The following is a 26848-nucleotide window of genomic DNA, read 5'->3' as shown; positions in this document are numbered from 1 at the left end:
GGAGGGGCAGATAGTTTTGGGGAAGTTGAGAGGCTACATAAGGACTCAGACAGATTCAGCAGATCGCCAAAGAAGTGACAGATGAAATGCAGTGTCGGGAAGTGTATGGATATGCACTTTGGTTCAATAAATAAAAGGGTAGACTGTTTTCTAAATGGAGAGAACATTCAAAAATCTTGGGAGTCCTCATGCAGGATTCCCTAAAGCTTAATCTGTAGGTTGAGTCAGTGGTGAATGTAGCCAGTGTGATGTTAACATTCATTTTGAGAGGACCAGAATACAAAAGCAAGGATGTAATGTTGAGACTTTATAAAGCACTTGTGAGGCCTCACTTGGAGTGTTGTGAACAGTTTGGGCCCTTTATCCAAGAAAGTATGTGCTGACATCGGAGAGAGTTCAAAGGCGGTCCGTGAAAATGATTCTGGGTTTGAAAGGCTTGTTACATGAGGAGAGTTTGATGGCTTTGGGCCACTGCTCACTGGAATTCAGAAGACTGAGGGGTGACCTTTCGAATGTTGAGAGACCTAGATAGAGTGGTGGGGGGGTCTTAAGACCAGAGGACACAGCCTCAGGATAGAGGGACGTCCTTTTAGAAGGGAGATGAGGATGAATTTCTTTGGACAGAGAATAGTGATCTGTGGAATTCGCTGTATATATCCCTTGAATATATACTTTACGAGAACATAACCTGGGATCTGCTTAAAGAATATCGCGTGTATGTTAAACAAATAGTCAATGTGTATTGTTAAAATTTAAAGGTGAAAAATGTTTACCTTTGTGTGGCAAACAGTCTGAACCTTTATTGTGGTTGTGGATTCTGGTGTTTAAATCCAAGGTTCTTCAGTCAGGAACGAGAAATAAAACTTGTTTCATGATTGTCTTTTCAAAAGTTGATAAGGGAAGTTGAAGCAAATAGGGACAGAGGGTCTTACTACTTGGAGAGAGAAGCTAAAGATGGTGCCTAGCATAAAACTGCAAAGGTGGCTCGTGGCTGTGGGACTCTTTCTCGAGGGCTTTCGTGGTTTGATGTTTAATGTCCTCAACACCCAATGTGCTCCACTGTTGTAGACTCCTTTTTGGAGGACTCTGCGATTTATGTTCCATGTGCTTATGGTTATTTGTTTTGTTATTTGGCTCTGCATCTGAGATTTGCAGTCACTGGCACAGCGCTAAACTGAACTGACAGTGGTTGTCACTCCTGGACTGTTTTGGGGTCTCTGTGATGTGATGTTTAATATTCTGTGTGTTATTTGATCACTTTTAATGTTTGCATGATTTGTTCTTTATTTTCATGCATTGTGTTTTGACGTTGTCCCTAAATGAGTTCCATGGTGTTTCTGGATGCCTGCAGGAGGATGACTCTTAGGGTTATTTATGTACTATATACATGCTTTGTACTTTGAAACAGCTGCTTTTATACCCAGAGATAAGAGAAATTTCATTCAAATCTGTAAATGGGAGACAACTAATTAGAAAATACTTATTCAATATTGCAGTAAACTTTAAATAATGAAAAAGCACTTATTCACTCAATGAAGTACAAAGAAGCTAAGAGGCTTCTAGAATTATATTTCGTACAGCCACTAGAGGCATATCAAACTGTTAGGCATATAAAGGCTATTTAAAATACAAGCAGATAATTAATTGTTAAACTGCAAAGAAAATGACAATTAAAGTTAAACATTCCGATCCGATATGGTAGAATCAAAATTTCCATATTACAGGTTAGGATAAAGTAGTCACCATTTTTCCTCTAAACTATATCCCATGCCTCTAATTATAAATTCACATTCTGTTCTAATGCGTTTCTTCCATATCAGTAAGTTGGATCAGTGTAAGGTGTTGAAGTTTTACTCCCTGAGTGAAAGAAGCCTATAGTTATGCATTCTCTTCAGTGTAGTAATATACCACGTGGATGGAATTTTTGTCTTTGCAAATATATGGTATGTACCTTTTCTCCCCTTGACGTCATACACTATTCTGACCCAATTTTATTTAGCACCTCATAGTAACCAGTCATTCACAATATATTTTTTCCTGTCTGCTCATTTGGCGTATACCATTAGACAGTCACATTTGTGTTTCTCTGGGTTTTGTTCTGGTATTCATTACTACAAGGTGTGAATCCTGGAGTGCCTGACTCCAAAAAACTTTAAGATTACCTGTGCCAAAAAGACTGCAGCTATTTAAGATGACTTCAGTATCTTTTTAAGCACAATAAGGGAAGGACAATAAATCTGGTCTTGCCAGTGTAGCCTACATCCTATTAAATAGTTTTTTTTAAATACCTGCATATGTTACCTTGACAGTTACAATCCACTTCTGTTCCTCCATGACTTTTAAGTTGTCCCAGCGCTCCTGAGCTCAATGACTTGCAGTAGCTACCATTCAAGCAGAAACTCGGTTCTATAGTTCTTACCTCCACTTTCAAGTTGGTCATTGTTCTGTATTGGCAGCCTCTAACCTCCATTCCCTCAAGATGCCAGTAGTCCTCCAGTTATAGCTTCTTGCACAACACTGAATTAATCACTTCACTATTGTTGGGAATGCTATTCCTGGGAATACCTTTAGCAGTCTACTGTACATCCAAAGGTTTTGGAATTTTCTTTCTACAACCATTGCATTTCTGCCTTATCTCGTTCTGAAGTCCTATCTCACAGCCAAGCTATTGGCAATCTGCCCTGAAATTGTATGATGATCCACTTTGGAAGCATCTCAGGCTGTTTTACAATGATAAAATGGGCGCCACAGTAGTGTAGTGGTTAACACAATTTTATCACAGCTTGTGGCGTTGGAGTTCAAACTTCAATTCCAGTGCCAACTATACCTTCTCCGTGACCACATGGGTTTCCTCTGAGTGCTCTGATTTCCTCTCACAGTCCAAAGTTGTACCAGTGCCATTGTAAAACTAGCCTCATCACAGGACAATGTGTTAAATGGGTGGGCTGCTGGGCAGTGTATTTCATTGGTCCATGCTGTATCTCCAAGTATAAATAAATAAATACATTAATTTGTTGCCATTACATGCAGCAGCTCATTGATGAGTGCTGCTCATTTGCCCTTTGTAAAGTTCAAGACATTGTTTAAGGTTAGTAGTTTTGCAGACCCATTGAATCAAAGTTTGTACCCTTACAAAGAAGTTAAATCTTTTCTTAGATTGCAGTTCTCATGTTATTAACTTTGAACGAGTACAGGTAAGCGGATAGAACATTTGATGGCAGCTGTGCTACTTTACTTGTGATATCTGATAAAGACAAACATTTCTTGTTTCTTTGACTTCATCAGACGCATGTATTTTTGAGAGGAGACAGTTATGGCCATTCATTAATTTGTTGAGTCAGTGTCTGAAACCTCGAAGTATATCGATAACAATAGAAAATGATAGAGGTAGTAAATTGGATTAGACATTAGTTTTATGGGAGAAGCCAGAGAGTGGTAGTAGATGGTTGCCTCTCTGACTGGAGATCTGTGACTATTAAAGTACCACAGGGGTTGGTGCTGTGTCCATTGTTGTTTTTCATCTGAATCAACGATCTGGATGATACCGTGATTAATTGGATAAGCGAATTTGTAGATGACACCAAGTTGGAGGCATAATGGACAGTCAGTAAGACTATCAAAGATTGCACCGGGATCTGGACCAGCTGGAAAAATGGGCTGAAAATGACAGATGGTATTACAGCCACGTGCAGGATGTTGCATTTTGATAGGGCCAACCAGGGTAAGTCTTACACAGTGAACAATAAGGCGCTAAGGAATATGATAGACCAAAGTGATCTGAGAATACAAATCCATAATTCATTGAAAGTGGCATCACAGGTTGATAGGGTTGTAAAGAAAACATTTGCCATATTGGCCTTCATAAGTCAAAGTATTGAGTACAGGAGATGGGGTGTTGTGTTGAAGTTGTAAAAGACATTGGTGAGGCCTAATTTGGAGTATTGTGTGCAGTTTTAGTCACTTACCTATAGGAAAGATATAAATAACGTTGAAAGAGTACAGAGAAAACTTACAAAGATTTGCTGGGTCTGGAGGAACTGAATTATAAAGAAAGATTGAATAGGTTAGGACTTTATTCCTTAGAACGTAGAAGATTGAGAGAAGATATGATAAAATTGTACAAAATTATGAGGGGTATACTGTGCTTAAAAAGTATTCACCCCGCTTGGAAGTTTTATGTTTTATTGTTTTACATGCAAGGCTTATTGAGAAAGTAAGGGGGCATGGGATCCAAGAGGACGTTGCTTTGTGGATCCAGAGCTGGCTTGCCCACAGAAGGCAAAGAGTGGTTTTAGACAGGTCATATTCTGCATGGAGGCCAGTGACCAGTGGTGTGACTCAGGGATCTGTTCTGGGACCCTTTGTAATTTTTGTAAATGACCTGGATGAGGAAGTGGAGGGATGCGTTAGTAAATTTGCTAATGACACAAAGGGTTGGGAGTGTTGTGGATAGTGTGGAGGGCTGTCAGAGGTTACAACAAGACACTGATAGGATGCAAAACTGTGCTGAGAAGTGGCAGATGGAGTTCAACCCAGATAAGTGTGAGGTGGTTCATTTTGGTAGGTCAAGTATAATGGCAGAATATAGCATTAATGGTAAGACTCTTGGCATTTTGGAGGATCAGAGGGATCTTGAGGTCCGAGTCCATAGAACACTCAAAGCTGCTACGCAGATAGACTCTGTGGTTAAGAAGGCATGTGGTGCATTGGCCTTCATCAATCATGGGATTGAGTTTAGGAGCCGAGAGGTAATGTTGCAGCTATATAGACCCTGGTCAGACCTTACTTGGAGTACTGTGCTCAGTTCTGGTCGCCTCACTGCAGGAAGGATGTGGAAACCACAGAAAGGGTGCAGAGGAGATTTACAAGGATGTTGCCTGGATTGGGGAGCATGCCTTATGAGAATAGGTTGAGTGAACTCGGCCTTTTCTGCTTGGAGCAACGGAGGATGAGAGGTGACCTGATAGAGGTGTACAAGATAATGAGAGGCATTGATCGTGTGAACAGTCAGAGGCTTTTCCCAGGGCTGAAATGGCTAGCACGAGAGGGCATCGTTTTAAGGTGCTTGGAAGTAGGTACAGAGGAGATGTCAGAGGTAAGTTTTTTACGCAGAGAGTGGTGAGTGCGTGTAATGAGCTGCCAACGGCGGCGGTGGAGGCAGAAATGATAGGGTCTTTTAAGAGACTCCAGGATGGGTACATGTAGCTTAGAAAAATAGAGGGCTATGGGTAAAGCGTAAGTAGTTCTAAGGTGGGACATGTTCGGCACAGCTTTGTGGGCCGAAGGGCCTGTATTGTGCTGTATGTTTTCTATGTTTCTAAACATTGAATCACAGAGGATTTAATTTGGCTTTTTTTCACACTGATAAACAGAAAAAGACACTTTCGTGTCAAAGTGAAAACAAATCTCTACGAAGTGATCTACATTAATTTCTAATATAAAACACAATTGCTTACATAAGTATTCACCCCCTTCTGCCAAACATAGCATTTAGTCTGATAGCCATAAAGCTCAATTTTGGTTTCATCAGACCATAAAACCTTCTTCCAGCTACTTCCGTCTCCCAAATGCAAACTCAAGCCAAGATTTCAAGTGAGTTTTTTTCAGTAGTGGCTTTCTCTGTCACTCTACAATAAAGCTGTGACTGGTGAAGCACCTGGGCAACAGTTGTTTTACGCTTAGTTTCTCCCATCTCAGCCACTGAAGCTCTAGAGTTGTCATGGGTCTCTTGGTGGCTTCCCTCATTAGTGCCCTTCTTGCACAGTCACTCAGTTTTTGAGGACTGCCTGCTCTAGGCAGATTTACAGCTGTGCCATATTCTTTCCATTTCTTGATGATTGACTTGACTGTACTCTAAGAGATATTCAGTGACGTGGAAATTTTCTTGTATCCATCTTCTGACATGTGCTTTTCAGTAACCTTTTTGCAGAATTGCTTGGAGTGTTCCTTTGTCTTCATGGTGTAGTTTTTGCCAGGATTCTGACTCACCAGCAGTTGGACCTTCCAGATGCAGGTGTATTTTTACTACAGTCAATCGAAACACCTTGACTGCACATAGGTCTCCAAAAACAGATCTGCATTTAACTCGTAATGTGACCTCTAAAACCAATTAACTATTTAGATTATCAGGACACGCAGTCCTCTTTTATTGTCATTTAGTAATGCGTGCATTAAGAAATGACACAATATTCCTCCGGTGTGATATCACTGAAACACAGGACAGACCAAGACTGAAAAACTGACAAAAACCACATAATTATAACATATAGTTACAACAATGCAAGCAATACTGTAATTTGATGAAGAACAGGCCGTGAGCACATTAAAAAAGTTCAAAGTCTCTCGAAAGTCCCACATCTCACGCAGACGGGAGAAGGAAGAAAACTCTTCCTGCCATACCTGACCATAGTCCGACTCTGAATCGTCCGAAAACTTCGAGCTCCGACCAGCCCTCCGACACCGAGCACCATCTCTACGGAATGCTTCGACCCCAGCCCCAGTCGCCAGCAGCAGACAAAGCCGAGGATTTTGAGGCCTTCCCTCCAGAGATTCTCGATCGCACAGTAGCAGCGGCAGCGAACCAGGCATTTCAGATGTTCCTCCGTGCTCTCACGGCTGTCTCCATCAAATCAGAATTGTGCATGGCCTCAATTGGCTACACCATTGATGATTTGGTGTGTCATATTAAAGGGGGTGAATACTTAACCAATCAATTTTTTTTGTTTTATATTTGTAATTAATTTAGAGATCACTTAGTAGAGATCTGTTTTCAGTTTGACATGAAAGAGTCTTTTTCTGTTGATCGATATCAAAAAAGCCAAATTAAATCCACTGTGATTCAATGCTGTAAAACAATAAAACATGAACATTTCCAAAGTTGGTGAAAACATTTTATAGGCACTGTAGATAGGGTAAATGCAAGCAGGCTTTTTGAACTGATGTTGGGTGGAACTACAACTAGAGGTTAAGGGTGAAAGGTTAAAAGTTTAAGGGGAACATGAGAAGAAACGTCCTCACTCAGAGGGTCATGAGAGTGTGGAGTGAGCTGCCAGTGCAAGTAGTCTGTGAAAGCTCAATTTCAACAGTTAACTGTAGTTTGGATATTGAAAATAAAGTATTAAAAAAAAAGAGTAGTTTGGATAGGGATATGTATGGTAGAGGTATGGAGGGCTATGGTCAAGGTGAAGATCGATGGAAGTAGACAGTTTAAATGGTTTTGTCACAGACTAGAATGTCATAGTCATACTTATTGATCCCAGGGGGAAATTGGTTTTCATTACAGTTGCACCATAAATAATAAATAGTGATAGAACCATAAATAGTTAAATAGTAATATGTAAATTATGCCAGTAAATTATGAAATAAGTCCAGGACCAGCCTATCGGCACAGGGTGTCTGACCCTCCAAGGGAGGAGTTGTAAAGTTTGATGGCCACAGGCAGGAATGACTTCCTATGACGGTCTGTGCTGCATCTTGGAGGAATGAGTCTCTGGCTGAATGTACTCCTGTGCCCACCCAGTACATTATGTAGTGGATGGGAGACATTGACCAAGATGGCATGCAACTTAGACAGCATCCTCTTTTCGGACAGCACCGTGAGAGAATGGCCACTGTTCTGTACTTTTCAATGACTGTTGACTAAATAAATCGAGTCTACACTTACTTTGATAAACCAGGATAATATGCAGTGATTGACAGTTTTCATGTGAATAGCTGGTACATTTAATGTTTGGCCATCTTCACTGAAGGTCAGTGATAAAATATTTACATTTTTATGTGGCGGTGTACTTTGCAACATTACACCACAACTACTGAGATTTTGAATATTGAATGTTTCATTGTTTAAGTTGAACATTCTTTCAAATTTCAATAACCTGTATCTTCCTTTGCACAGTGTAGCTCTGATATGGCCAAGTGAATGGGACATCATCCACAAATTATTTGTTGTTGATAACACAATTAAAGTCATTCGACTGAGAAAAACTGGAGAAACTGGAACCGTACAATTGGAATATAGTACTAGTCCTGGTAAGGGAATTTCCCATGAGGGTTGGCATGATGTTTCTTACATTGAATAATTAACGTTAATTACAGAAATGTATATCTAACATCAGAGGTATTCTATTCCTCTAGCCCCAAAGCAAATTTTATGCTTAACCTTAACCACACTGCTGTCACTCACAATCTTTGCACAAATAATATTTTGTATATGCTCGGTGTGAGGTACAGAATATAACAGGCTCTGAAATTGAAAAATGCAATCTAAGTTTTGACGTGGTTGGAGAATTAACTCCATTTTAACAATGTGCGGTTACAAAACAAAAGCTGTAAACAGATAAAAGTGCAACTGCAATTGGACATAACCTTTAAATTATGTAATTTGAACCTAAGCTAATAATAGGGACAAGAGGAGGCTATTTAGTGCCTAAATTTATTTTCAAACATAAAATGCTGAATGTGTAACTGTTGGATAAAGCTGTAAGTGGAAGTTGTAACTAAGCTAATTCTATGACCAGCCAATTGCACTGGCTGGAACAGGTCATTTCAGTGCTTGATATTCATATTTACTGAACGCACAGATACTTGTTTTAAGTTTAAAGGTCATTAGCTTCTCCTTTTGCATTTTACTTGTAGGTCTGTGTGGAGAATGTCGAGAAGGACTGCTTTGCCAACAACAGCGAGATTTAAGAGAGTATACTCAGGCCACCATATATATCCGTAAAGTGGTAGAGAGTATAAAGGTAATAAATTTTTGTGAATTATATCTTAAAAAGGGTCCTGTGATTTTAGTTTATGGTACTCAATAAAAACAAATTGTAGTCTCACTGCGGGACTTCTGCAGTGAACGCTGTGATCTGTGATGATATCTTTGTAATTTGTAGCGCACTTACAAGTCCTCTCCAGCTTATGTACAATACATACCTATAAATGACATTTGAAAGAAGCTGAGATGGATTTGCCAGCTTATGCTGGGCTCTAGGCCTCTTCTGCTGCCTGAAAAAGTGGGTCACAGGTGCATTTCTGGCTTGCAAACTGTTCAGGTTACAGTAAGTTCACAGGAATGGAACCCTGCATTAATGTTTGTCTGTTCACTTTATGTAAATCAGATACAGTATTTGCTAATCTTGCACCCGATCCTGTTTGAAGCACCACAGCAGTGCACATCAAAGCAACAACTATACTTAAGTTTGTGTGAATGCACGGATGTGGAGTGCATTTTAAATGCTGAAGCTATAAAGTTACACACATTTCTGTTCCGAGTTTATGAACCATATTCAGGAATGTATTAGGGCATATTAAGTAAGAATCTGCTTATGAATGTCCACAATTCTAAATTACAATTTGGGAAATTCTCTAAATAATTTGTTTTGTTTGGACAATTTTAGACCTATTTCCAACCTGCCTTTTCTAAGTAAAATTTTAGGATTTAATAGAGATGAAAATTCTATTCTTGACAAGTATCAGTCAGGTCTTAGATCAAATCATCGTACAGAAACTGCGCTGCTTAAAGGAATTAATGACTTACAGAATTATGCTGACTCAAGTAACAAATGAGTTCTTGTTTTTAGATTTGAGTGCAGCATTTGATACCGTAGATCACGTCATTCTCATAAACCGCCTTAGTCAATGGGTAGTTCTTTCTGGTACTGCCTTAAGCTGGTTTCAATCTTGTATAACGGGAAGGAAATTCTTTGTTAGCTGTGATGATTGTACATCTAAAATCCATGATTTTGGGTTGGTGTGCCACAAGGATCAATTCTTGGCTCAGTGTTCTCACTGTATATGCTCTCATTAGGTCAGATTATTTCAAAACACAGCACATAACTCTATTTGCCTTTTACAGCAGATGACACTGAGGCTCTAAACCCTCTGGTCCAGTGTCTTACTAGCATTATAGAATGGATGAATTCGAATTCCCTTAAACTAAATAAGGAAAAACAGAAACTTTGGTCATTGTTAGCAATAATAAAAGTATGAACCTTGGAAATAAACTTGATCATCTGGCCTTAAAAATCATGTCAGGAGTAAAGAATTTAGGTGTTATTATTGACCCTCAGCTAAATTTCAAATCATATACAGGTCGACCTTCACTAATCCGGCACCATTGGGACCTGAGGAGTGTTGGATTAGTGAAAATGCCGAATTAGCGAAAGATCACATTAAGCAATAGCTAACCGCCTCATCATACGTTTAAAATATCAAAGGATTCAAAGGTTCATTTAATGTCAGAGAAATGTATACGATATATATCCTGAAATGCTTTTTCTTCGCAACCATCTATGAAAACAGAGGAGTGAATGAGCGACAGTGAAATGTTAGAACTCCTAAGTTCCCCCCCAACTTCCCTCCCTCCCGCGCGTAAGCGGCAGCGAGCAACAATTCCCCCTCCCCACCGGCAAAAAATAAAGTGCATCCACTACCAGCACTCAAGCGTGAGCTAAGTGATAGCAAAGACACAGACTTGCAGTTACCCCGAAGACTACATTGCACTTGCAATTACTGAGGGAATCCTCGTTAGTTTCTCTTCATCCGCTTAATAATATGCTTAAAGTCAGCAGGTCACCACGTCTGATCTGAGGTCGTAGGCAGAAGAGAACGGAGGCACCGGCCGGGTGACGTTGACGGGCAGTGCGCGACTGCTGGCAGGCGGCCGAGAAGGTAGACCGACCCAGCACACGCCTGCTCCCCCGCTGCTGGCGGGTGAGACGGGCGGGTGCCGGGCAGCCACACCTCATGCAAATGATATTAGTAAATGCAGGAAAACAAGCAGGAATCGCCTGTCTGTGCTTACAAGAATGTGCCAACGCGTGAACAGATCTAGCACAACCAAAACAATGCACAGCAGATTGGTACGGTGGCCCGGAAAATTTGAAATTATAGTTGTGCAGAAAATTTGAAATCAGTGCGGATTATCAAAGGAACCGGACTACAGGTGGTCGGATTAGTGAAGGTCAACCTGTATTAACCACATTATTAAGACTGTTTTCATTTAAGGAACATTGCAAGAGTTCAATTTCTTATAACTTCTCAAGATGCTGAAAAATTGATACACAGTTTTGTTTTTAGCCGATTAGACGACTGTGAGGCACTCTTTTCAGGACTGCCTAAGAAAGATATAAATCAGCTGCAACTTGTTCATAATGCAGCAGCAAGAATCTTCACCAAAAATTGAAAATCGGAGCACATTTCTCCAGTTTTGCTATAATTACACTGGCTGCCTGTGTTCCTTAGGATTAATTTTAATATACTCTTATTTGTGTTATCAGGCTCCTCCATATATTTTGGAATGTCTACCCCCTTACATCCTTAATCTTGATCTTAGAACCATGAATAGTGTTCCTTTGTGTTGCTTAATGTTCCTAAAGCCAAGCATATAAGAACTGGTGATGCAGCCTTATGCACCAAAAATCTGGAATACTCTGCCAACGGAGATACGCCAGGCTCCAAAATACACAGTACTGTGCAAAAGTCTTAGCACATGTAAAAGATTTCTGTAAAGCAGAGATGCTTTCAAAAATAAATGAAAAGTTTTGAAATATCAAAAAAAAATTACTATAGGAGCACACAAGAAGCTCAGAGAGCTCGGCCTTCACCCTGCCTTGTGCAGCTAGATCCTGGACTGTCAGATCGCCAGCAGGTGGTAAGAGTCGGCTCCCTCACCTCTGCCCCTCTGACCCTCAACACAGGAACCCCTCAGGGCTGTGTCCTAAACCCCTCCTTTACTCTCTGTATACCCATGACTGTCACCACCCAACCGTTAATTAAATTTTCTGCGATACTACATTGATTGGCCTTATCTCCAATAATAATGAGGCAGCCTATGAAGAAGTCAGTGGTGTCAAGAAAACAACCTCTCCCTCAATGTCTCAAAAACAAAGGAGTTGGCTGTGGGCTACAGGAGGAATGGAGACAGGCTAACCCCTATTGACATCAATGGATCTGGGGTTGAGAAGGTGAACAGCTTTAAGTTCCTCGGCATACCCATCACTGGGGATCTCACATGGTCTATGTATCAGCTGTGTGGTGATAAAAGCACAACAGCGCCTCTTTCACCTCAGACGGTTGAAGAAGTTTGGCATGAGTCCCCAAATCCTAAGGGCTGTCTACAGGGGCACAATTGAGAGTATCCTTACTGGCTACATCACTGCCTGGTATGGGAATTGTACCTCCCTCAATCACAGGGCTCTGCAGAGAGTGGTTCGGACAGCCCAGCACATCTGTGGATGTGAACTTCCCACTATTCAGGACATTTACAGAGAAAACCTGAAGGATCGATGGGGACCTGAGTCACTCCAACCACAAACTGTTCCAGCTGCTACCATCGGGAAAACAGTACAACAGCACAACAGCATTAAAGCCAGGACCAACTGGCTCCAGGGCAGCTTCTTTCACCAGGCCGTCAGTCTGATTAATTCATGCTGATACAATTGTATTTCTATGCTATACTGACTGTTCTTTTGTACATACTATTTATTACAAATTACTATAAATTGCGCAATGCACATTCTGACAGACAAAAGATTTTTACTCTTCATGTATGTGAATGATGTAAGAAATGAAGTCAATTCAATTCAACAGTAAAAAACTAAATCAAATCAATATTTGGTGTGTCCACCCTTTTGTATTTAAAATTGTATCATTTCTCTTAAGTACACCATTATGCAGCTTTATAAGAAAGTCGGCTAGTAGGTTGTTGCAAACATCTTGGAGAACTTGCCAGAGATCTTCAGCAGATTTTGGCTGCCTCGCTTGTTTCTATCTCCAGGTAATACCAGACAGATCGATAGTAAGACCAAGAAGCAGAATTAGGCCGTTCAGCCCGTCGAGTCCACTCCGCCATTTCATCATGGCTGATCCCAGATACCATTCAATCCCATTTACCTTCCCTCTCATCATATCCCTTGATGCCCCAACCAAGCTGGGATCTATCAACTTCCGCTTTGAATATACCTGCAGATTTGGCTGATTCCTCTGATTCTCCACTCTATGATGTTGAGATCGGGGCTCTGTGGAGGCCATACCATCTGTTGGAGAGCTGCTTGTTTTTCTTATCACTGAAGATAGTTCTTTATGACCTTGGCCATGTGTTTGGTTCATTGCCCTGCTGCAGAGTGAAGTTCAGACCAATCAGACACCACCCGTTTGGTATTGCATGATGGATAAGAATCTACTTCTCAGTGTTGAGGATTCTATTAATTCTGACCAGATCATCAAATCCATTTGCAGAAATGCAACCCCAAACCATCAGGGAGCCTACGCTGTGCTTCATTGTTGACTGCAGATTTTCTGTTTGAGCCAAAAATTTCAAATTTTGACTCACCAGTCCAGAGCACTTGCTACCAATATTCTGCACCCCAGTCCTTGTGTTTTTGTGTGTAGGTAAGCCTCTTGGTTTTGTTTCCACTTTAGGGCATGGCTTTTTAGTAGCTACTCTTCCACGAAGACCACTTCTGACAAGACTCCTTCAGACGTACAACGGGAGATAGAAAATGCATGTCAAAAAAGCAATGTTACAATAAATCATGAGGGATTCCGATATGCAGGTAGATTAGGAAAATCAGAGTGGTGCTGATTTTGGATCCCAAGAGAGTGCATTTATAGTATGCTTACAATATGACTTTTTAGAACAGCTTATGATTGAGCCCACTAGGGAATCGGTTACTTTGGGTCCTGTGCAACGTTTCAGGTTTCAGGTTAAGATAAAGGAACCCTTAGAAAGCAGTGATCAAAGTATGATAGAATTCACCCTACAATTTGAGAGGAGAACCTAAAGTTAAATGTATCAGTATTACAGTGGAGTTCAGGGAATTATAGAGGCATGAGGAGGAGCTAGCCAAAGTTGATTGAAAGGGGACACTAGCAGGGATGATGGCAGATCAGTAATGGCTGGAGTTTCTGGAGCAATTTGGAAGGCTTAGGGTGGATACATCCCAAAGGGAAAGAAGTATTCTAAAAGCAGGATGACACAACCATGGTTGACAAGAGAAGTCAAAGCCAACATAAAAGCAAAGGAGAGGGCATATAACAGAGCAAAAATTAGTGGGAAGTTAGAGGATTGGGAAGCTTTTAAAACCCAACTAAAAAGCCATAAGGAGGGAAAAGATAAAATATGAAGGTAATAACAAAGAGATGAAATATGAAGGTAATAACAAAAATAACTAAAGCTTTTTCAGATATATAAATAGTAAAAGACAGGCAAGAGTAGATATCAGGCTGCTAGAAAACTAGAGTATATATCAGACTGCTCTGACTGCTAGGCTGCTAGAGTAGATACCAGGCTGCTCTGATCACCTCACTACAGGAAGGAATTGGATACTATAGAGAGAGTGCAGAGAAGATTTACAAGGATCTTGCCTGGATTGGAGAGCATGCCTTATGAGAATAGGTTGAGTGAACTTGGCCTTTTCTCCTTGGAGCGATGGAGGATGAGAGGTGACCTGATAGAGGTGTATAGGATGAGAGGCATTGATGGTGTGGATAGCCAGAAGCTTTTTCCAGGGCTGAAATGGCTAACACCAGGGGGCATGGTTATAAGGTGCTTGGAAGTAGGTACAGAGGGATGTCAGGGTAAATTTTTCACACAGAGAGTGGTGGGTGCTTGGAATGCACTACCGGCGACAGTGGTGGAGGCAGATACAATAGGGTCTTTTAAGAGACTCCTAGGTACATGGAGCTTAGAAAAATAGAGGGTTATGTGGCAGGTTAATTCTAGGTAGTTTCTGGAGTAGGTTACATGATCGACACAACATTGTGGGCCGGAGGACCTGTAATGTGCTTTAATGTGCTATGTTCTGTATTAAAATGATGCTGGAGAGGTAATAATGGAGGACAAAGAAATAGCAGACATAATGAACAAGTATTTTGCGCCAATCTTCACTGTGGGAAGACACTAGTATGCCGGAAGTTCATGAGTGTCGGGGGCAGAGGTGAATGAGTTGATGTTACTAGGGAGAAGGTGCTTGGGAAGCTGAAAGGTAGATAAATCACCTGGACCAGGTGTACTACACCCTAGGGTGTAGAAAGAGGTAGCTGAAGAGATTGTGGAGGCAATAGTAATGTCTTAAGAATCACTAGTTTTTGGCATGGTTCCGGAGAACTGGAAAAATGAAAATGTCACTCACTCTTCAAGAAGGGGAGAGGCAGAAGAAAGGAAATTATAGGCTTGTTTGCCTGACCTCAGAGGTTGGGAAGATGTTGGAGTCAATTGTTAAGGATGAAATTTTGGGCTACTTGCAGACACATGATAAAGTAGGCAAAAGTCAACACGGTTTCCTTAAGGGAAAATCTTGCCTGACAAGTCTGTTGTAATTACTTGAGGAAATAGCAAGTAGGATAGACAAGGGAGAATCGGTGGATCTTGTGTACTTCAATTTTTAGAAGGCCTTTGCAAGGTTCCCTACATGAGACTGCTTAGCAAGATTAGAGCCCAAGGTATTACAGGGAAGATACTAGCATGGATAGCACATTGGCTGATTGGCTTAAGAGTGGGAATAAAGAGAGACTTTTCTGATAGGTTACTGGTGTCTGCAGGGGTTGGGGTTAGCACTACTTCTTTTTATATTGTATATCAATGATTTGGATGATGAAATTGATGGCTTTATAGCCAAGTTTGTGGACAATATGAAGATAGGTTGAGGGGCAGAGAGCGTTGAAGAAGCAGGAAGGCTGCAGAAGCACTCGGACTGAATAAGAGAATCGACAAAGAAGTGGCCGATGGAATACAGTGTTGGGAGGTTTATGATCATGCACTTTGGTAGAAGGAACAAAAGCGTAGACTATTTTCTAAATTGGAGAAAATTTAGAAGTCCGAGATGCAAAGGGACTTGAGAGTCCACGTGCAGGTTTCGCGCAGGATTAACTTGCAGCTTCAGTTGGTGGCGAAGAAAACGAATGCAATGTTAGCATTCATTTCGAGTGGACTAGAACAGAAAATCAAGGATGCAATGTTGAGGCTTTATAAGGCACTGATGAAGCCTCACTTGGAGTTTTGTCAGCAGTTTTGGGCCTCTTATGAGAATTGATGTGCTGATTTTGTAGAGAATTCAAACGAGGTTCACAAAAATGATTCTGGCAATTAAAGGCTTTTCATATCATGAATGCTTGATGGCTCTGGGCCTGTACTCCCTGGAATTTAGAAGAATGAGGGGCAATCTCATTGAAACTTTTTGAATGTTTAAGGGCCTATGTAGAGTGGATGTGGAGAATATGATTCCTATAGTGGGGAGTCCAGCACCGGGGGCACAACCTCAGAATAGAGGGGCGTCCATTTAGAACAGACATGAGAAGGCACTTCTTTAGCCAGAAGTAGTGAATTTGTAGAATTCGTTGCCATAGGGGGCTTGGGAGGGCTGGTCATTCGGTACTTTTAAGGCTGAAGTTGATAGGTTCTAGATTAGTCAGGGGTTGAAGGTCGGAGAATGGGGTTGAGAGGGAAATGGATCAGCCATGATCAAATGGCAGAGGCCACTCAGTAGGCCGCATGGCTTAATTCTGCTCCTATATCTTAGGGGACTGTAGAGGGGTATTCTTAGGTTCCAGTGGTATCTGTGAGTTCAGAGCTGATGGCAAATGTTGGACTTCTAAAGATTTAGAAGGGATATCAGTTTGATGTATCTCTCATCTACTGCCTTCAGTTTCCATGGCTGACCATTGCATTTCTGGTCCACAACCATGCCCATTTCTTTGTGCTTCTTCAGAAGACTTTGGACAGCACATCTTGAAACTACTGTCTGCTGCAAAGTTTCTGCTTGGGCGAGACCTTGCTAATGCAGAATAACCACCTTGTGCCTTGTTGCTATGCTCACTCTTGTCATGGTGTAAGATTTGAAGGTTAAACTGTCTCATCTGCAACACCCTCAACTTTTAGTTTGGTTGTTCTTTGACCAGTTTGATTCCTTCTACACCCATTTCTGTTTCAGTTAAATCAGTTTAGTTCATTCAATTCATTATGTCATTGATCATTAGCAACTGTTTGTTATCTTTTTTTAACCATGCACTGGGCTATACTGTATACCTGTAAAGCAATCACGTTTTTATTTGAAAAATAGTCTATTACTTAATATGTTACTTTCTTTAACAAAAGACAAAAATAAACGTCTAAAACAAAATTTCTATAAAAAATCTAGGGTGCCCAAGACTTAACCCCTAGTACCGTATGGAGGATCTAGATTATTCAGAGCCTTATATGCAATTAAGAGTATTTTAACATTGATCCTGAAGGACACAGGCAGCCAGGGTAATGATGCCAACACGGATGAAATGTGCTCAGATTTTCTTTTTTTTTTTTTGGTTAAGATTCTTGCTTCTGCTGCAGTTGATTTACTCTTTCTTAGGCAATCCTGAAAATAGTGCATTACAGTAATCTAATCAACTAAATACAAAAGCATGTATCAATATTTCTGCATCTTGAAATGTTATAAGAAATCAAACTTTTGTAGAGTTCCTTAAATGAAAGAACGAAATCATAGTAATATGGTTAATATATGATTTGAAATTTAGCTTGGAGTCATTAATAACGCCGAAATTCTTTACTACAGGCTTGATATGGAAGGCCAGATAATCAAGTTTATTTCGAAGATTCACATTTTTTATTGCTACCAATAACCAACATTTCAGTTTTTTCCTTATTTAGTTTAAGGAAATTCAAACTCATCCAATCTATAATGCAGTAAGACACCAGACCAGCGGGTTTGGATCCTCAGGATCATCTGGTGTAATAGATAAATACAGTTGCATGTTGTTTGCATAGCTGTAGTAATTCACCTTGTGCTTTAAAATAATCTGGCCTAATGGGAGCAGGTAGAGTGAGAACAACAATGGGCCAAGAATTGATGCTTGCAGCACACCAAACTCAATATCATGGATTTTGGACACATAATCACCTCAGCTAACAAAGAATTTTCTTCCTGTTATATAAGATTGAAATTAGCTTAAGGCAATACCAGAAAGACCTACCCATTGATTAAGGCAGTTTGTGATAATATTGTGTTCTACAGTATCAAGTTCTGCGCTCAGATCTAAGAGAACAAGAACTGATTTGTTACCTGTGTCAGCATTGTGCTGCAAGTCATTAACTATTTTAAGTAATGCAGTTTCCGTACTACGATTTGATCTAAAACCTGACTGACTCTTGTCAAGATTAGAATTTTTATTTCTATTAAATTCTAAAATTTTACTTTGAAAGGGCTGGTTGCAAATGGGTCTAAGATCGTCCAAAACAGAGCAGTCTAGAATATTTTTCTTAAGGTGGGCTTAAGAAGAACTTTCAATCCCTGCAATGTTATTAGCACCCTCATGGGATCAGAATGTGACATTGGACTGTTAGGATATCCTCCCTGATCCCTGCCTACCCTAGTAAATGTTGTCTTAGGATATAAGATATAGAAGTAAGTGCAGGAATTTGGTCCCCCATGCTTGTTCTGCCATTCAAGATGATTGTGAGTGATCTTTTAGTTGCGTATTATTTTCCTGCACTACTCTCACAGATAAAACGCTGCCTCCTAATGAGTGAATTGACTTCCTGTGAGGCATCTGTTCTTGCAGAACAGTAATCTACTTGTGCCAGAGATATGTTCATTGCTGCAGCAGAAGGCTATGCCTATAATGTCAGAATGTCCCAGGAACTTTGAATGGCCTCAGTCTGTGATGATCAGGAAACAGATACCTGCTGTTCTGCTGTTAATTGTGATGGTAGCTTCCAGCACAGTGTGTTTCACTTCCAGAGCAAAAGTGATGCACTGCATAACTTCCTACAAGTACTTCTGTGATATGCTGCACAACATTTCACATTGACAGTCAGGGGTCAAAGGGTATAGGGAGGGATTGTCTATCAGGAAGTAAATGTTTCTTTTTGGTTGTCAGAGAGTATGTCAGTGAGCAGAGTGTCATTGTGTGGCTTAGTTCTGCCTATTTCTAGTTTGCTTCTATTCTGAAACAGTAATTATATGTTTCGCCTAAAAGTGTAACTAGTTAACATTGTCAGATCATCATTGTATTATTCCTCAGGTAATGAAAGAAGGCGCACCAGAGCTAAACCTGAGTGGTTCTGAGGTTGAGGAAGACAGAGAGGAAGGCAAAACAGAAGGAGAGAAGGATCCTGATTTCAGCCAGGTGATATGCATTTGACATTTGAAGCAATGTGTCACAAACAAGTGACCGCCAAAAATCTCATTGATCTTTAACCTGAAATGCTGAATCTGTTTCTCTTCATACATATGCGGCCTGATTAGCTAAGCATTTTCAACATATTATGGTTTTTAGATTTCCAACATGTCAACCTATTTGTATACATAAGATTATTCAATTAGTACTGAAATATTAAATACACAACAAGGAATGTTTTGACTGCATTGTGTATTCATCTTGGACTACGGCTTGAACTACCTTGAAATTACATTCATACTGGCAAGCAATTGCATTATCAATCAGCAGCTTTAGAAACAAATTGTCATTCAAACATAATCTTTGAACAGATAGTAATAGCATTACAACTGAACAGGAAATGATAGATAAACAAGAACAAGAGCTTGCCTAGAATTAATATCAGATGATCTAGCCAAGGTAGTCAACAGCTGGCCACTGAAAAATTAAAGGAATTAAATAGTGACTGAACTTGAAATGCTGCACTGATTGCATGTATTTGGAAGGAACAGATGATCTTTTATTTTCCTGTTGTGTAGATGCTTGTTGAGATAGAATTCCAAACTTCTGTTTCAGAGTAATGGAGCAAAGCGGCGGAAATTGATGCACCCTTGTATTGGCGGTGGCAGTAGCACGTACTATAAACAGGGAATTCGACGCAGTACACGGCATAGAGTTCGTGGGGAAAAGGAGCTCATTGTGTCAGCCAATCAGACTCTCAAGGAGTTGAAAATACAGGTAAAAATACTTCCATGTATTCTTGGAGTATCAGAGTTGTTGGTTTTAGGTGAAGTACATTCTCTTGATATACAGTGGAAACCTGCAACAAGGAGCACAGGAGATGTATCCATTTCAGTTACCCTGAGAAATTGGCGGGAGCCGAACATTGCATTCACAATGGCTATAGGATTGACTTCAACAGCACAAAACTACTGTGCCTCGCCTATGGGTTTTGGGACTACCTGGTAAAAGAGGCCATTGAAGAAAAATGAGAGGAAATAAATTTTAACAAAGAAAAAGATCTGCCTCTAAGTAAGAACTGGAATTCGATTGTAAACAAGGTGGGAGAGCGGAATCGTGATTGACTGAGGACTAACCGATCAGGAGGGATGGACTACGGGGGTAAAAATACCACCAGGCTAGACATGCCCAGGCATCATCCCTGTTGAAGATATCAGAGTTTGTCATCGAAAAGTCGGTTATAATTGATACCTGTACCCGGCTGGAAGCCTGAGAGGAGTTTATTCATACATTTCTCTTAATTGAGCTGATTTAATCAGTAGGGTAACATACCAGGAGAACTGATTGTTGTACTATATAGTTAGGGTGCCTAAGATCTTCACACAGTACTGTTGCCACAAAAAGAAAAAAAATTCATGATATTTGTGAGTGGTGATAAAGCTGATCCTGATATGGGTCTCTCTTGTGGACTGAGAGTGGGAAGGGGGCAGGGAGAGGAGCATCATGGTTGGGCAAAGGGGAAGCAAGAGGGGAGGGAGCAGGAAGCACCAGAGAGACATTCTGTAACATTCTATAAACCAATTGTTTGGAATCTAATGACCTTGCCTGGTGTCTTATGGCTGGGTGTGACTACAGCCGAGCCACACCCCTGCACCTAGTATTCCTTCTCTTCCACCTGTCCCACACCCCTACATCCTCAGCATTCCCAACATCCTTTGCTCCTGCCAAATTTACAAATTCACCCTCTGTTCCATGATGAAAATGTGTGTGTGTGTAAATTAGGTAATATAGTATATATTTATGTATATGTAAAGCAAGTTGGATGCCTGGTGTAAAAAGCAGATTAATAGAGTTCAGATTTGTCAAAGCATATTAGACATGTTTGGATCATTTATGATCTGAAAATTTCAATTATATGAAGTCAATAAGCATAGGAATGTACCAGACAACAAGATATCAATAGAATCTGCTAAACTTATTTTTCAGCATTTGGCCTGAACCCTTCTATGTCATGGGCAGATCTTTTCAAATTTTTTACTGTTATTATAACTTTCTCCCCTACTGTATTGGGTTTTAATTAATGGCACCTCTGAGTACATGGCCTGAATCAGTGACAAGAAGTTCTGTTAAGAACTAAAGGAAACCTAAGTTTAGTTATTAAAGAGTGGTGTTGTGGGATGAGGTTTCTTTTGGTTGTATTAGAGTTGACAACGATCATAGATCCATTAAAAGTAGTTCTGTTTTTTAACATACTTGTTTCCATTAGTGGAATTAAAATAGAACAATATAAAAGAAATGAAAACTCAACTGATAAAGCAGATGTACAATTTAAATTGATGCTCTAGAGCAGGGGTTCCCAACCTGAATATCGTAGACCCCTTAATTAATGGTCCATGGCATAAAAATTGATGGGAATGTGAAATGTTATTTCAGCAGATGCAATGTATACTGATGTGCAATGATATCCCAATATGCCAATTCATGAAGCTGTTATCAAATAAACCATGATTTATATTAATAATGCACTTTTTGAATTTCCTCCTATTGTTAAAAATAAATATTTGTTAGCTTTAGATAATGCTAGGAATGTATGTAGGTTGTCCATGTAAGCAATTTCTGATATACAGCTATAACTTCTCCTTCTATAGATCATGCATGCATTTTCTGTCGCACCGTTTGATCAGAACTTGTCATTGAAAGGACGGATGCTAACTGATGATACTGCCACACTGGGCAACCTGGGAGTTATCCCAGAGTCAGTTATTCTACTAAAGGTATTATTTGACATACTTTTGTTATTGCTGATATTATGATGCTTTTGTTTATTAAAGCCATGATATATTGGTTATATGTTGACTTTAATATAGTCAATTACTTTAACTTAGTCAACGGTATATTAACATAGTATTCTGTTATTTGCTAGCAGTATTCTGTAATCTAATCTCAGCTTTTGTTTATAATGAATAACATCAGTAGGTAAATTGTGCCATGGTTAGGCTAGGGGTAAATCAAGGGCTGCTCGGTGGTGCGGTTCAAAGGGCTGGAAGGGCCTACTCGTGCTCAGTAAATAAAAAATATCCTCAGTCTTCAGCTCCTTTATTAGTGCATTTCATTGCATGTATTCCTTAATAAACACAAGGCCACTGTAATTGGACTGCCTGTAACCCATGGAAATGGCCGTAGGTTGAAATCACCTAAGAACTTGAAGTTTTAACCTCTCATAGTCATGGCATATAAAATGTGAGCAACATTAAAAAAGCATTGGAGGGACTCAGCATGTGAAGCAGCAACAATGGAGGAAAATGAACGTTGATGTTTTAGACCAATACCCTTCATCAGGACTGGAAAGAAAGAGGGCAGAATCCAGAATAAAAGGGAGAAGGGGGAGAGGGAGTAGTATAAGCTTGTGGGTGACAGGTGATTCCAGATGATGGGGCAAAGGTGGGAAGGTATGTGTATCATGGGGTGGGGGGGGAGATGTTGCCAGAAACTGGGCGGTGATAGGTGGAAGAGGCAAAGGGCTGGAGAAGAAGGAATCTGATAGGAGAGAAGAGTAGACCATGGAATAAAAGAAATGGGGTGGGGAACTAGAGGGAGGATGGTGAAGGTTATGGGAGGCAATGAGGGCAGGGGAAAGGAGGCAGACAAGGTGAAGTCCAGAAGGATAAAAGTATACAGGGGTAAGGGGGGAGGAAACAAAGGGGAGGGGTTACCTGAAGTTGGAGTAATAGATGTTGATGCTGTCAGATTAGAAACCACTAAGACAGAGGTCTGTTGTGCTGATTCTTCCAGTATCTTAATACATGTCCATAACTTTCTCCTATATCTACAGCATTTATATTTGGATCTAGAGTTACATATCTGGTTATTTTAGTATGAAGTATTTCAGTGTATTTCAGTTTCAAATGGCTGTTAAATTTCTACATTAAAAATGATATAGGCATTAAATAAATAATATAAGTATTTAGATGAGGCCTTGGAATGTATGTGGATCACTGGACTGGTTATCTTTTACCTGAACAGACTCTTTACATTCTCTCTTGATGTAGCAGCATTATCTTTAGAAGTGTGTGATAAGTTCACATACCTTAATCCAACAAAACAAGAAAAGATTAAATGCCTCCATCGTATTTCCTTTTTCTATGTGCTTTTGATTTCTACAACAAAAGACCATGATATAAGAGCAGAATTAGGTCATTTGGTCCATCGATTCTGCTTCGCCATTTCATCATGGCAGATCCAATTCTCCTCAGCCCCATTCTCCTGCCTTCTCCCCAAATCCTTTCACGCCTAACCAATCAAGAATCTATCAGCCTCTACCTCAAATGTAGCCTGTGGCAAAGAATTTCACAGATTCACTACCCCCTGGCTAAAGAAATTCCTCCTCATCTCCATTCTAAAAGGATGCTGCTCTTTTCTGAGACTGTGTCCTCTGGTCCTGGACTCTCCACCATAAGAAACATCCTCTCCACATCCACTCTATCAAGGTCTTTCACCATTCAATAGGTTTCAATGAGGTTACCCCACATTCTTCTGAATTCTAGTGAATACAGGCCCAGAGCCATCAAATGCTCTTCATATGACAAGCCATTCAATCCTGGAATCATTTTCGTGAGCCTCCTTTGAACCCTCTCCAGTTTCAGCACATCCTTTCTAAGATAAGGAGCCCAAAACTGTTCACAGTACTCCAAATGATGCCTCACCAGTGCCTTATAAAGCCTCAACATTATATCCTTGTGTTTATATTGCAGTCCTCTTAAAATGAATGCTAACATTGCATTTGCCTTTCTCACCACAGAATCAACCTGCAAATTAACCTTTAGTGAAGCCTGCACAAAGATTCCCAGATCCCTTTGCACCTCAGTTTTTTTAATACTTTCTCTCCATTTAGAAAATAGACAACCCTTTCATTTCTTCTACCACAGTGCATGGCCGTACATTTCCCAACACTGTATTCAATCTGCCTCTTCTTTGCCCATTCTCCTAATCTGTCTAAATCCTTCTGGAGCCTTGCTACTTTCTCAAAACTACCCGCCCCTCCACCTATCTTCATATCGTCTGCAAACTTTGCAAAAAGCCAACAATTCTAACGTAAAAGAATCGGTCCCAACACAGACCCCTGTGGAACACCACTAGTCACTGGGAGCAAACTAGAGAAGACTCACTTTATTCCCAGTCTTTGTCTCCTGCCAATCAGCCACTTAATAAACATGTTAATTCACCATTAGTTTAGCCACAGACCAGGTAAATCCAAATGGCCTATTTTGTGTTCATAGCAATACAAAGCAGAAATTTTCTGCAAATTTTTAATTGTTTAATTTGTTCTTAATAATATAATGAAAGTTCACTTGAAGTCATAACATATGCCATGGGTAGGAATTTAATCTAAAATCATAAAATGTTACTGAGTTGAGTATAAGCTTGTGGCCAGTATTGTGAATTTGCTTTCATTATCTTCTGCACTTTAGGCTGATGAACCAATTGCTGATTATACAGCAATGGATGATATAATGCAAGGTAGGAAATTTTACTGATAGATTTATCAATATAGTTTATCAATTCAACTTAATTTTCCATGTAAAGTGAGCAATGGCTTTTTCAGTGGAAGATTATAATCAATAAAGTTCAAAGTAAATTTATTATCGATGTACGTACCCAACAGGATGGGTGACAACCAATGTGTAAAAAAAAATCAACAAATTGTATAAATATAAAAAGAAAGAGAAAAATATAATAACAATAAATAAGCAATAAATATTGAAATAGTTATTTTGATTCTAAATTTTAATGAAGAATAATAGTTAATTCTTTTTTTATTTTATAAGTTGAGTTTTTTGATTTTATAACTTTTTAAATTGCAGCTCTTAATTAATATGTCACTCTTTTTCCAGTGTGTATGCCTGAAGAGGGTTTTAAAGGTGAGTTTATAAAATTAAGTTTGTGGTATAACTCTATAAGTATTTCTGCAATCTGTCATTTTTTGTGGTACACAATACCCTAAATATTAGTAAATGATTTGGTAAGAGTCAGTACACCCAGTAAATGATATTTTTTGTTTTCAATCTGAATTGTTAGCCCAAGCAGTGATATTTTGCTCGCTATCAGTAATGCTATAGCAAGTTTGGGTGTTGTTTGCCTAGATTATTAGACACACCTCCTTTTCACTCTTTTTTGTTGGTAGAGTGAGGGGGATATGTTATAAGCATAATCACTTGACTATTAATGACATTATTTGGTCATGAAGAATTGTTAAACAGTGGCATGGTTGTTGTTGCAGGTACTGGTCTGTTGGGCCACTGAAGTGATGACACCTGCTTGCTGAAGATAACTGAATGGAAGTTGGAAGTGGGTAAAATCACTTGGACATTGCACTGGGCATATGCACACTGACTTGGTTTATACTTTTAAAAAGAAATGACCAGTCTTTAAATTTGCTTGCAACTCCTGCCTTTATATGCAAAAGTGCAGTGTCTTGAATGTGGCTCAAGGGGCAATAGAGGAAAATAAATCACTTAATATGCTGCCTTGGCATAGGATGATGGCCAGATAATTGACTAATATCAGGGGTAGGATGTTCCTCTCAGTTCACTGTGTCTAAAAATGTGTTTGAAACATAAGTGGTTTCTTGATGGCTAATGTATCCCAGCAGCTTGAAGTAAAGTTCCCTCCACGGGCACTTATAACTGTTGGTTTTGTTATTGGCCACTTGACCAGTAATGACTTTTTTTGTGTGATCCCACCACACAATCGATTTTGCTTAGAATGACACACCAAATTGACCTTAAAATTGTGTAATATCAAGTTAATTTCTGTAATAAATATCAGATTAACACATCAGAGCTGCATTTCAGAATGTGTAATATGCAAAAATAAGATGAATAGGTTTAATATTCTACAAGTATGAAAGAGATCCTCACATTTGCAACTTAAGCTGTGTACACAGTGGAGTAGTTGCCTGCATTATTACATAAGTAATGTCTCCTAATGTGTTCAAGTAATATTGTACTAGGACCACTGAAGTGCTGTAAATAAATGCAATGCTTCCTGATTTAATACATTTTACTGTTTTGTTTTCTTTTGATACAACATTTGCTTGAAAAGGAATTGAATGTGTGCTACAGTGGGTTTTTTTTTCCAAATCCTGTTAAAAGGGTTGTACAAACTGCGTTTATTGTAGAAATGCTGTGGTAAGAATGACAAATCCACTAGAGTTGTTATATTGCTTAACTTTACTGTAATAAAATAAAAGAAGAGATGGTTGCAGAAAATGTGATTTATTTTTCAAGGTTAAGCCTGAAGATGTTGAGGCACTAACCAGACCCGCCTATATATTTTAATATTGAATACATAATGAATAAAGGCAATGTTTAGTATAAACATAGGGAAATCTCTGAGCAACACACTTTGTATCCAAATTACTGTTCAGAATTCAGTGCCTTTGGCTTGTCTTCGTCTCTCAGTGGCCCTTTATGTAAACAATTTTGTATTACAGATACAAAAGTTAAGTTTGTACTGGTAGGCTAATTTGTTAATTATAGTCAAAGATCAGCCCGATGGTAAATTGTTCTGGAGTCATGAAGGCCCACTTCAGATAAAAGATCATACATTGAAAAAGATTAGGAAGAGAGTAATAAATAGGCAAAAAAAAGTAGTTGGAAATGACAAATAAAAACAGGAAAATGCAGAGAGGGAAATAGTGGATGTTTCAGATTGAAGCCCTTTCATTGGAACCAGTCCCCATCGTTGG

The 26848-nt window shown here is 39.6% G+C and overlaps 1 protein-coding gene across 6 annotated transcripts in view; it reads left to right on the top strand.

The window, feature by feature from the left end:
• usp48 (ubiquitin specific peptidase 48) overlaps positions 1-26354 on the top strand; it is a 227292-nt gene extending 200938 nt beyond the window's left edge. For 3 of the 6 annotated variants that reach the window (XM_072245076.1, XM_072245078.1, XM_072245079.1), the window contains 8 exons: positions 7895-8028; positions 8635-8741; positions 19006-19110; positions 19717-19878; positions 21750-21875; positions 24570-24618; positions 24993-25019; positions 25379-26354. In XM_072245076.1, the coding sequence (XP_072101177.1) occupies positions 7895-8028; positions 8635-8741; positions 19006-19110; positions 19717-19878; positions 21750-21875; positions 24570-24618; positions 24993-25019; positions 25379-25401 (733 nt within the window). In that variant the 3' untranslated portion in view covers positions 25402-26354. Of the gene's footprint in view, positions 1-7894; positions 8029-8634; positions 8742-19005; positions 19111-19716; positions 19879-21749; positions 21876-24569; positions 24619-24992; positions 25020-25378 lie in introns of those variants that run through there. The other 3 variants (XR_011883341.1, XR_011883340.1, XM_072245080.1) reach the window with 3 other exon arrangements.
• The last annotated feature ends 494 nt before the right edge of the window (positions 26355-26848 follow it).

Source organism: Mobula birostris, chromosome 27, assembly GCF_030028105.1.
Source record: "Mobula birostris isolate sMobBir1 chromosome 27, sMobBir1.hap1, whole genome shotgun sequence".
Lineage (NCBI taxonomy): Eukaryota > Metazoa > Chordata > Chondrichthyes > Myliobatiformes > Myliobatidae > Mobula > Mobula birostris.
The sequence above is the reverse complement of the archived record's forward strand: the minus strand, read 5'-3'. Positions and strand labels throughout refer to the sequence as shown.